At 33.9% G+C, this 12,500-nt stretch overlaps 2 protein-coding genes across 2 annotated transcripts in view; one reads left to right on the forward strand and one right to left on the reverse strand.

The window, feature by feature from the left end:
* LOC137638483 (uncharacterized) overlaps positions 1-9,406 on the forward strand; it is a 218,822-nt gene extending 209,416 nt beyond the window's left edge. The window contains exons 2-4 of the mRNA XM_068370576.1: positions 6,664-7,377; positions 7,630-7,845; positions 8,188-9,406. Of these exons, the coding sequence (XP_068226677.1) occupies positions 6,664-7,377; positions 7,630-7,845; positions 8,188-8,721 (1,464 nt within the window). The 3' untranslated portion in view covers positions 8,722-9,406. The remainder of the gene's footprint in view (positions 1-6,663; positions 7,378-7,629; positions 7,846-8,187) is intronic.
* Positions 1-12,500, reverse strand: part of LOC137638482 (tripartite motif-containing protein 59-like) — a 234,968-nt gene that overhangs the window by 188,411 nt on the left and 34,057 nt on the right. The window lies entirely within an intron of this gene.

The following is a 12,500-nucleotide window of genomic DNA, read 5'->3' on the forward strand; positions in this document are numbered from 1 at the left end:
GAGGAAAGGGACATGCAATTACTGAAGATGTAAAATACACAAAAGAGGAAAGGGACATGCAATTACTGAAGATGTAAAATCAACTAAAGAGGAAAGGGACATGCAATTACTGAAGACATAAAATCAACAAAAGAGGAAAGGGACATGCAATTACTGAAGATGTGAAATCAACAAAAGAGGAAAGGGACATGCAATTACTGAAGACGTAAAATCAACAAAAGAGGAAAGGGACATGCAATTACTGAAGACGTAAAATCAACAAAAGAGGAAAGGGACATGCAATTACTGAAGATGTAAAATCAACAAAAGAGGAAAGGGACATGCAATTACTGAAGATGTAATATCAATAAAAGAGGAAAGGGACATGCAATTACTGAAGATGTAAAATCAACAAAAGAGGAAAGGGACATGCAATCACTGAAGATGTAATATCAACAAAAGAGGAAATAAGGTTCGTAGAAGAAATATGGAGGAGAGGCCGATAAATGAACATGAAAGCTGTATTTTAGATTACAATGTCGAACATGACAGAAAAGATGCTGATTGAGTGGAATGCAGAAATGGTTAAAGACAAGAAAAGGAATGAGGAAAATGATAGCAGAATTCGAAATATTATAATGATGTCAGTTAGGTCACAGGCGTTATTATTATTATTATTATTATTATTATTATTATTATTATTTGCTAAGCTACAACCTTAGTTAGAAAAGCAGGATGCTATAGGCCTAAGGACTCCAAATGGGAAAATAGCCCAGTGAGGAAAAGAAATAAGGAAAAACTAGAAGTGAAGTTTAAGAACAATAACAACATTAAAATAAATCTTTCATATATAAGCTATAAAAAAACTTGAAAATAAAAAGACGATAAAAACTTCAAAATAACAAGAAGAATAGAAACAAGATGGAATAGTGTGCCCGAGTGTACCCTCAAGCAAGAGATCTCTAACCCAAGACAGTGGAAGTTAAAGACAGTTAAAGTGATAAGAAATATATTGAGGAAACTTCTACTATACAAAAAGTCAAAATCTATGGTAACAATATGGAAATAAAAAGAAAAAATATACTCGTGAAAGGAAACCAAGATGGTTGTGAGGGGCAGTTACAGAGACATATCTCCACCGATACGAAACTGGCGCTGTTTACATCGGCTTAGAACGAGTTGCCAATTCTGGTTTAGTATATCTGCATTAAGCTTTGAATCTTAATTATATTATTCTAATTCTGGATGTGAACCTATAAATAAACCAGAGTTAAATAAAGTGTTTATTATGTATGCAAAATGAATTTCATCTATGCTAGATTGACTTTTGAATTAAAGTAATAACTATTACAAATTAATGACTATCTGGAATCTCAAATTTCTTCTCGGAGACGCAGACTTTAAACAGAGATCAGTCCACATAGATGTATTGTGGATTTACTTCGTGTATCTTATTCAGAATGTGTTTGACTTTTAATGGTTGTGCATATACACTTCAGTTTGGAACAACTTGTCATTGAATTAACAGACCGTCAAGAAACCGGAGACTACATAACGCAAACATGGCAGGCAACGTTAGGGTGAAGAAAGAGTCTGATATCTAAGCTAACAGGACTAGTTGCGGTAAGTGAATGCCGTCGTATTTTTTGCTTTTTATCATTTGTGATTGGAATTTTTAAGTTGGTAGAGCTTTGAAACTATTTGATTTATGCATTTGGTTTCTTTTCATTATAATTTTAGTAAAAATATCATGTAATATTTAACGAAAATACTGATCGAAGTGTTAAGCAGGACAGTTTGCTAACGTAAGTTTTCAATCCAATAACTAGTTTTGATGCAGCAAAAAAAAAAAAAAAAAAAAAGAAAACTTGACCTAATTCAGAGTATCTATTTTGAAATCATTTAGTAAGTGAAATGAAATCAGAGTCAAATTTTAAGTTTCTTTATTATTAGTCCCAGATCTCTTAAGCGTTTGCATATGATTTTCATTTCATAGTCTAACCCATATTCTCTTTTATTTTCCTTGAAGTTTCACGAATTCTTTTGTCATATTATTAATCCCTATCACCTAGGTAAAACTTGAATCGGTAAAATTATTCCTAATATTTTTTTTTAAGTAATTAATATTTCCAGAAACATATACTGTATACCAGCCACCCGTTGAGATACTACCGCTAGAGAAATATGGGGTCTTTTGACTGGCCAGACAGTACTATATTGGATCCTTCTCTCTGGTTTATTTTCCCTTTGCCTACAAGCACACACACACACATAGAAAAGTCTGGCCTATTGTTTACTTATTCTCCTCTGTCCTCATACACCTGACAGCACTGAGATTACCAAACAATTCTTCTTCTCTCAAGGGGTTAAATACTTCACTGTAACTGTTTAGTGGCTACTTTCCTCTTGGTAAGGGTAGAAGAGACTATATAGCTATGGTAAGCAGCTCTTTTAGGAGAAGGACACTCCAAAATCAAACCATTGTTCTCTAGTCTTGGGTAGTGTCATAGCCTGTGTACCATGATCTTCCACTGTCTTGGGTTAGCGTTCTCTGGCTTGAGGGTACACTCGGGCACGCTGTTCTGTCTTGTTTCTTCTCCTCTAGATTTGTTAAAGTTTTTTATACTTTATATAGGAGATATTTATTTTAGTGTTGTTACTGATTATAAAATATATTTTTCCTTGTTTCTTTTCCTCACTGGGCTATTTTCCCTGCTGGAGGCCCTGGGCTTATAGCATCCTGCTTTTCCAACTATGGTTGTAGCTTAGCAGTTAATAATAATAATAATAATAATAATAATAATAATAATAATAATAATGTAAACCTCATAAGGATGTGATCACTTGAGTTTCTATAGAATTAAATCTTAATTTTACCAAATTACCAAAATCTATTTCAAGTTAAGGAAGAAAAATAAGAGATAAACGTATTATTGATTTATTGAAAGAACTTATTTTTAAGACTTAAAAAAATACCGTCATCTAATCGGAAATTCTCCGTAAAAATATACTGTTCTCAGCCGTATTTCAGTAAAATACAGGAGGCCGCAATTTCATCATACTTTGTTCGTATATTTTACGGGATGATGACCGTAATATTATTCTTTTACGTCAATATATATGTTTTCCAAATGGTAAAAATCCTGGAATAAATGTTGCCAGTGATTTACTGTTTTTTAATGCAAGTTTTTAAGTGTAGATATGAAATCAATGTTGTCGAGTCTTTAAACTCTTCAAAATATGCAAATAGTATTGGAAGACAAAGTGTCACATCTCCTTTTAACCAATTTTATTTATCCATTAATTAATATATATATATATATATATATATATATATATATATATATATATATATGTGTGTGTGTGTATATATACAGTATATATATACATATATATATATATATATATATATATATATATATATATACATATATATATATATATATATATATATATATATATATATATATATATATATATATACATAATATATATCACCACAATGGCATATAGTATCAAATTCTACCTTCTGGTATGTGTTGTCCACTGGTAATTCATTTATGATTAATGCTTCTGGCTGGGCAAGGATTCGAACCTATGCCCCTGAGTCAAAACAATGCCTGCAGAGAAGACTTAACCTATCGATCTATTATGTCGTTCATGCGGGTATTGTTTCGCTCAGGGCTTAGGTTCGAATCCTTGCCCAGACAGAACCATTTATCATAAATTAATTTCTAGTGGATAAACATTCCCAAAGGTAGAATGACATTGATTAAAATCACGAGTGTTAGTGATATATCTATCTATCGATCTGTCTATATATATATATATATATATATATATATATATATATATATATATATACATATATATATATACAGTATATATATATATATATATATATATATATACTGTATATATATATATATATATATATATATATGTATATTCATATATATGTATATATGTATATATATATATATATATATATATATATATATATATATATATATATATATGATAAATTTTGCACATTTTTACGTGTTTTTCATATTCAAATAAGCCATATATATTTTTGATACATTAATGGCTGGATTCTCTTAACGACCTCGGGATCAGAGCCCCAGGCGAAATCACACAAAGACAAGAGCTCTTGTCTTTGTGTGATTTCGCCTGGGGCTCTGATCCCGAGGTCGTTAAGAGAATTCAGACATTAATGTATCAAAAATATATATGAGCTCTTGTCTTTGTGTGATTTCGCCTGGGGCTCTGATCCCGAGGTCGTTAAGAGAATCCAGACATTAATGTATCAAAAATATATATGGCTTATTTGAATATATATATATATATATATATATATATATATATATATATATATATATATATATATATATATATATAAATATATATATATGTATATTTATATATATGTATGTATATATATATATATATATATATATATATATATATGTAAATATATATGTATGTATATGTATATATATACGTATATATATATATACGTGTATATATGTATATATATATATATATATATATATATATATATATATATATATATATATGTGTGTGTGTGTGTGTGTGTGTGTGTGTGTGTGAGTTTCTGTCTTCTCCTTATAAGGAGAAAAAAAAATCTTCGTCTAGTTCAAAACATCTCGATAGAGTAGCCTCTATAAAACAGTGAATTTTGGGATACTTTTAACACCCTTGTGAATAAAAAAATATTTGTATATATGTGTGTTTTCTACGAGTCTTTTTGGCGATAAATACTCAGAATTTGAGGATAAATACTCAGAATTTTGGGATTAATACTCAGAATATGGGGATAAATACTCAAAATTTGGGGATTAATACTCAGAATTTTCATTATTTATAACCACAGCCTTTTATGAAAGCGACGAGATAAGGGAAATTAGGAAGGTCTTTGGGAAAATATCCAAGATAGAATGGCTTACTCCGCATTTTTTTTATATTGGTTGGCTTGAAATAATGAACTTTAATCGTAACTATTGCTCTATGCTTCTTGAGTGATGGGATTTTGAACTGTGACTTGATGTGGATAGATGAACCGGAAGTTTCCTTTCCGGTCACGCTCAGTGGCATTGCCAGACGTATATCTACTCCTCTCTCTCTCTCTCTCTCTCTCTCTCTCTCTCTCTCTCTCTCTCTCTTCGAGTGAGAGGTGAAAGGGAGTAATCGTACTACGATAGGTACACTCGGAAACCACCACTGACGGGTCGCGTACACTAGTAGTTCAATAATACACAAAAACCAATGTGTATTAGAATTGATATATATTTGTTCTTTATTTTCTTTTGGGATCTTTTGATGAAATTATGAAATGTTAGATTACATTTAGAGAGCAAATACACATTTAATCTGTATTTTGATACTCATTATTTTTTTTCTTTAACTAGGAGATATTCTGAGTTTAGGAATATCGCTGAAGATACATTTTTATTTCAAAGAAATGAGATTGATAGCCCAACTTGCTAAAATAATGGTATATATATATATATATATATATATATATATATATATATATATATATATATATATATATATATATATATATATATATTTATATCACACACACGCACACACACACACACACATATATATATATATATATATATATATATATATATATATATATATATATGTATATATATATGTACACACACATATATATGTATGTATGTATGTATGTATGTATGTGTGTGTGTGAGTGTGTGCTGTATATGTATAGTCAATTTCCATGTGACTGTCCTGCTAGGTATGGCATTATCACTATCTCTTGTATCTGCCGTTCATGAGCGGCCTTTAAGCATTTACCGTATGTGTGGAAGTAATTTGTTTCGAATACACTAGTTAATACGTATGCTTTGCTTTTCGCAGCATGACCGTTTTATTTACGAATCTTTTATAAAAACTGTCTTTTATGCTATCTTTTATATATGATGATGCAGATATGTCTAATATGTATGTACACAGTACATACATGTGCATATATATACTTTTGTTTATTTATGAATTTAAGCAACTGATAACATTTCTGTCGGTTGTTATTGTTCTTGAAATATTTTAATTGTTAATTACTTGTAGATTCCTTATTTCCTTTTCTCACTGGTCTATTTTTCCAGCTGGAGCCCTCCGGCCTATAGCATCCTGCTTTCCCAACTAGGGTTGTAGCTTAGCAAAATAATAATAATAATAATAATAATAATAATAATAATAATAATAATAATAATAATAATAATAATAACAATAATGATAATGATAATGATAAAAATAATAATAATGATAATGATAATGATAAAAATAATAATAATATTAATGATGATGACGATGATAATAATAATAATAGTAGTAATAATAATAATAATAATAATAATAATAATAATAATAATAATAATAATAATGTGTCACATTCTTCCTTTTGCCAATTATATTTTTAAAAATCTCACAATAGGGACCCTAACTATTTCAACATGGTACATTCTCCATTTGGCCTATTGCATTTTCTACAAACCTCACAATAGGGGCCCTAACTATTTCAGCATGATACATTCTCCATTTTGCCATTTACATTTTCTACAAATCTCACAATAAGGACCCAAATTATTCCGCAATGAAAACAACATTACTGAGTTTTCCTGTCGTTCGCAGACGTCTACTGCCTTGGAGTGTGGCGTGTGTAGCAGCCGGTTCAGTGAAGACCAGAACCCTAGACTCCTGCCCTGCTCCCACTCTTTATGTGTGTATTGCATCGAGGGAATCATTTCCACCAAAAATCTTACATGTCCTTTCTGTAGGAAGAAATTCATAGCCAGCGCAGCCGAAGACGTGACACTTAACAGAGACCTCCTTAATGTTGCAATGCAACTTTCTTCTTTGGATTTGGGACCCAAGGCCTCTTCCGTAACCTCCTCCTCCACTAGTGGAAGGAAATCCTTTGAAGATTTCAATGAGAATTTCAGAAATAATTTCACTAAGAGGGCCCTTTCTGCGTGCAGTGACGCAAAGTCTAAGATTGTGCAAGCTGTTGGTAGGCTCAAGAAGTTAAATGAGGACATGGAATATGGCAACTCAGAAATTTGTTTGATAAGGTCAATGCTTTTACGCCTAGAGAAGGATATTTACGATAATGTGCATACTATCAAAGTGAAAACGAAACTGCTAAATGATAGGGTGCATGCATTACATGAAGAGGAACAAAAAATCAAGCGTGCGGATGAAAGCCTGCAAAAGGCCAAAGACTTTGCTTCGTCTAGAATCATTTTAGACAAATATGAAAGCCTCTTTGTTAGAGCTCACCGAAAGGTGGAGGAAATCGAAGTGCTTCTTCCGGAGACTGAAGAGGATGTAGAGAAACTTGTGAAGGTGAGAATTTTTCTCTTGTAATCACTGCTCTTTGTGGAATAAGACTTTTTTTTCAAAATGGTCCCGAAAGCATGATTATATTTACCAGTCATCTAGTATCTATACTAAACTTTTTATGAATTGGTCCATCTGTCAAATTCGTTTTTCAGTCACAAATTATCTCAATATATTTACCATTGACAGTCATAATCCATTATACTATCGAATGGAAATTTCTTATAATAGCCTCTGTTCTTTACTGTGCCATTACAGAATTGGATCATGATACAAAGGAGTCTAAAGCATGTTGCGGATACAATAGAGGAAAGAATCGAGGAAGACTTCCACAAGATCTATGTGGTGAAGACTTTCGAAGGCGTAAAGAGGGTGGTTCCACTCAGGATCGGGTTGAGAAACACTGTCACTCTGATGAATCAGCTTAAGGAGGAAGAAGAGGCAGAAGTTCCCGTAAACAGCTCTTATATAAGAGTAAGTTCATTCCAATAGCAAAGTGAGCAGAAAGTTCTTTCAAAAAGTAAAATGAGCAGTAAGTTTTTCTCCAATAGCAAATTGAACAGAGTTTCTCCAATAGAAAATTGAGCAGTAAGTTGTTTCCGATTGTAAATTGAGCAGTAAGTTCTTTCCGATAGTAAATTGAGCAGTAAGGTCTTTCCAGTAGTAAATTGAGCAGTAAGTTCTTCCCAGTAGTAAATTGAGCAGTGAGTTCTTTTTAATATCCCAGAAGCATTTTAAGAATTTATTTTTCATTTTCTAATACTTTAATGTACAAAACTCATTGTACCCCACGAATATAGTTATTTGTATTGACAGCTTGACTCCCTAATGAACAAGAGTCCCCGAAGGGTGTTCCTCGATTTTGGAGCCGACGGAAGTTTCCTGGGAAGGATGATCATCACCGTAAGGGACGATGGATACCTGGCTCAAAATTTCCTCCACATGTGCGCTGGAGATCTGGGACACTCTTACCAACACTCTCCTATCTTCTCCATAGCAAACCTCGGTAAACCCGGTGAGAGCGTCTGCCTAGGGAATTATTATGAAGAGGCAGTGGGGGAGGGTGTAGCCGTATCCCAGCCGGTGTTAACGGAAGTGAATTGGGCTCAAGAAAGCAATAGGGATATATACAAAGCAACGCAAGTCAAAATGGGGGAAGTGAGGGGGTTTTTCCCCCGTGGCGTTGTGTCGCGGTTCTGCATCATCTTAAGATCCGATGGTGAGCGGCAGGGACGAGATTACATTGGTGAGGTTGAAGAAGGGCTCACGGTCCTGTCAGACGCCATCAGGATCTACCCGGAATATGAGAGAATCAGGATCGATAACTGTGGACTTGTATTTACTTTCTGACTTTTAGGAGAGAATAGAGATATTTGATCAGATTCTTATGATTCTGGAGTCCTGTCAGACATCGTCTACCGCGACTATGGGAAAGTTGTGATTATTAACTGTGGTGTTGTATTTACTCCAACTCTCGGGAGAGAATACAGACTTTTGAGCACGGCGTCATACATGGTTAATCTAGACTATGTAGAGAATCAAGATTATCAAGTGGTTTTGGATCTGATTAATTACAGCTTTATATGTTTATCAAACATTCCCAACGATAGTTAGGCCCCCTAGCTAGTGCAGAGGAAACTCATTCACTTAGCATTCGCCTTCCACAGATCGACCTCGAGCCAGTGCCATGGGTTTGAGTTGTTTACAGAGGAAGATACTACTGTGGCTGGGCACCACAGTTGGGGAGTTGTTGGTTTAGGCTTGCCTGGCCAACGTTCTGGTGTCGCTCGGATGATACTGGAATGGAAACCAGACATCTTTACCTTTAAATGAAAGTGCATATTCAAACTCGATGTCTTCCTTGGATTCAGTGTGTGTTTGTTTCGTGTGTTTGCTGATCATCATTCTCATAAAGAGAAATATCACACTGATGTGAATATTTATGATGTTTATGTCATCAATAGCTCATTGCTCATTTATTTCGTCAATTGCTCCCTGTGGGAATTCAATCTGTACAATAAAGAAATAAATTGAATCTAATTATTTTCTTAATTCCACTCTGTGCTGATTACTGCAAAAAGATGTTATGAGGAAAAGATAGTTTTTGATGATTGATCGTTTTATTGACCTTATTTTTATTGACACATGAAAGACCAAATTGTAATACATCCCAAATATAAGCTTTGATAAATAACGAATATTATCGAAGAGATGATTAAGGATAATAATAAAAAAAGAAAAAAATTCACCTCAGAAAAAGGGAACAGGCAAAGTGAGATTGAAACGAGACCAAAGTATCAATAACGATGTTAAAAAGGTCGTTGATGAATATGGGAAAGACTTGGTAAGTAAAAAAACTGATTTCACAAAGCCTGCTATTTTTATGTTTAAAATCCTTGAAATTGTACTTTTGTGTATCATTTTTTTACTGGTTTTTCTTGATCAAAGGGAATTTTATATAAATTTTTGTCGTTCAATATGCTCTTTAATTGGAAATGATGTTAACTCTCTCTCTCTCTCTCTCTCTCTCTCTCTCTCTCTCTCTCTCTCTCTCTCTCTCTCTCTCGAATATTACACGTACACTCCCCAAGAGATATTAGTTCACCAAACATTTAACTGGGCCCCAAAGGCACCAGAAGAGCTGGAAGACACAGGCCTACAATGCTGAGGACTGTGAAGCGTGAAGTAGATGATGAATTGAGAAGTATTGATTTAAAAGCTCAAGATAGAGACAGCTGGCGAAATCTAACAAGAGTCCCTTTGCTTCAATATAATAGGCATAATTCAGTCTTTCGAAAACATGACTGACAGACATATAGCTGGATTGGAAGACAGAAGAAAGAAAGCACAAACAGAAACAAACAGAGAGAGAGAGAGAGAGAGAGAGAGAGAGAGAGAGAGAGAGAGAGAGAGAGGAACACCACTGGACAGACATACGCATGCGCAAGAACATACATTATTGTTTTTTTTTTTATTATGCTTGACAAAGAAAGGTTAAAAATGCCCTAGAGAAGATGCGTGAATGGGTGGGTAGACAGAGTTATTATTTACAAGCTAAGCTACAACCCTAGTTGGAAAAGAAAGACGCTATAAGCCCAAGGGCTCCAACAGGGAAAAGTAGCCCAGTGGGGAAAGGAAACAAGGACACAGATAAACTGCAAAGGAAACAGTGAACAATAAAAAAATACTTTAAGAACAGTGACACCATTAAATTACGGAAATGACTTAACAGGGAGGACAAATATGAAATAAAAATGGACACTTGAGGTCTTGGAATGTGACCCTACACGAATAGGTAGTAGGTTGACCAGGGCACCAGCCACCCGTTGAGATACTACCGCTAGAGAGCTAGGGGGTCCTTTCTGGCCAAACAGTACTTTTTACTTTACTTTGATGGCTGCTTTTCCAGTCCCATACAGCAGGGAAACCCCACTCTCTACGAGACCTCCACTGTCGTTTTATCTCTTTCGTTCACAGTATTTATCTTTTCAAGTCACATATTGTTCATTTACTGTTAAATCGTCATTGTCAAAAGACTCATGAAATAAGAAAGTCTTCAGTTTCCTCTTGAAAGCCTTAATGTCTTCAATCATTCGAATGTTTTGTGGGAGCTCATTATATAGTCTCGGGGCCACATATTTAAGGGCTCTGGAGCCTAAAGTAGACATAAATCTAGGTTCTAACAGTTTGAAGCCATCTGTAACTATTCTCGTGTCAACACGATTTGCTGGCTGCGCAATATGTAGCAATTCTCTTAAGTATTTTGGACGACCGGTTCTGATAACTTGGTGGGTTATTGTACATATTTTAAATTCAATTCTCGCTTTAATCGGCAGCCAGAGTAAATCGATTAGTATAAGGGTGATCCTTTCTCTATGTGCTCCTTTGTTTATTATGTTTTGTAATGTCTTAAGTTGCACTTTTGGTAAATTATAGTAAATAGAGTCGCAGTAGTTAATCCTGGTAATAACACAGTTTATCACAAGTTTCTTTACAGAATTTTCGTCCAGGTACTTTTTTTATAAACGGAATATTTCTTAGATGATAACCAGCAGTTTTTATTACATTATTTATTTGGGCATTTAGAGACAGGTTACAGTCAAGAAATACACCTAGATCTCGAACTTTACTAGATATCGGCACCGAGTCATTATTTATGTTCATTTGAATATCACCTAAGTTTCTCACGCTGTTTCTCTTGCCCACTACCATGAATTCAGTTTTGTTTTCATTTAATTTTAGTTGTTTAAATGTCATCCATTCTCTAACACTATCAAGGATTCGGTTTAGAGTTTCAGTAGTGTCATGTATATCATTTATGGAGAAGTAAAATTGTGTGTCATCTGCAAATAGTTTAAACTTCACGCCATGCATTTGTAGCATTTTCGATAGACTAATAGTATAGATGCAGAATAAGATTGGGCCTAGTACAATCCCCCGGGGTACCCCTCTGTTTAAGGGTTCATATGATGAATAAGAGTTTCCAATGTGTACACAGTAATTTTTACCAACTAAGTAGTCTTTTAGGTATTCGAAGGCTTGATCTTCAACGCCGATGGACCGTAGCTCATTTAGTAGCAGTTCATGCACCACTGTATCAAAAGCAGCACTAAGATCGAGCAGTATTAAGATACCACATTTATTTTCATCCATCATTTCCAGCATATCATTTATAACAGAGCAGGTGGCTGTCTCCGTAGAGTGTAGTTTTCTGTAAGCAGATTGGTTGTCAGGCAAAGCTTCTATTACTTCTAAGTGGCTGACTAGTTGTTCAAGAATTACATAATCAAGCACTTTTGAAACAAGGATAGATTTGAAATAGGTCTATGTGAGCTTAATTCCTGGTAGTCCAGTGCATTTTTCAGAACTGGTGTGACTATAGTAATTTTCTTAGATTTAGGAAACTTACATTCATCAATGCTTGCATTTGCTATTCTCATTATTATTTCGGCTAGACTAGAAAAGTCTCTCTCTCCAATTACCTCAGATATTGGCATAAGATTGATCGCGCAGTTTGTTTTCTTTGCTCTCTTGATAATTCTGGTGATGTCATCTCGTGTTATGTTGTTAAATCGTATTAATTTTGTCTGTGTGCCATCATTAATCTGATGTAGAGTATTTACAAATGA

This window comes from Palaemon carinicauda, chromosome 3 (genome assembly GCF_036898095.1).
Source record: "Palaemon carinicauda isolate YSFRI2023 chromosome 3, ASM3689809v2, whole genome shotgun sequence".
Classification (NCBI taxonomy): Eukaryota; Metazoa; Arthropoda; class Malacostraca; order Decapoda; family Palaemonidae; genus Palaemon; species Palaemon carinicauda.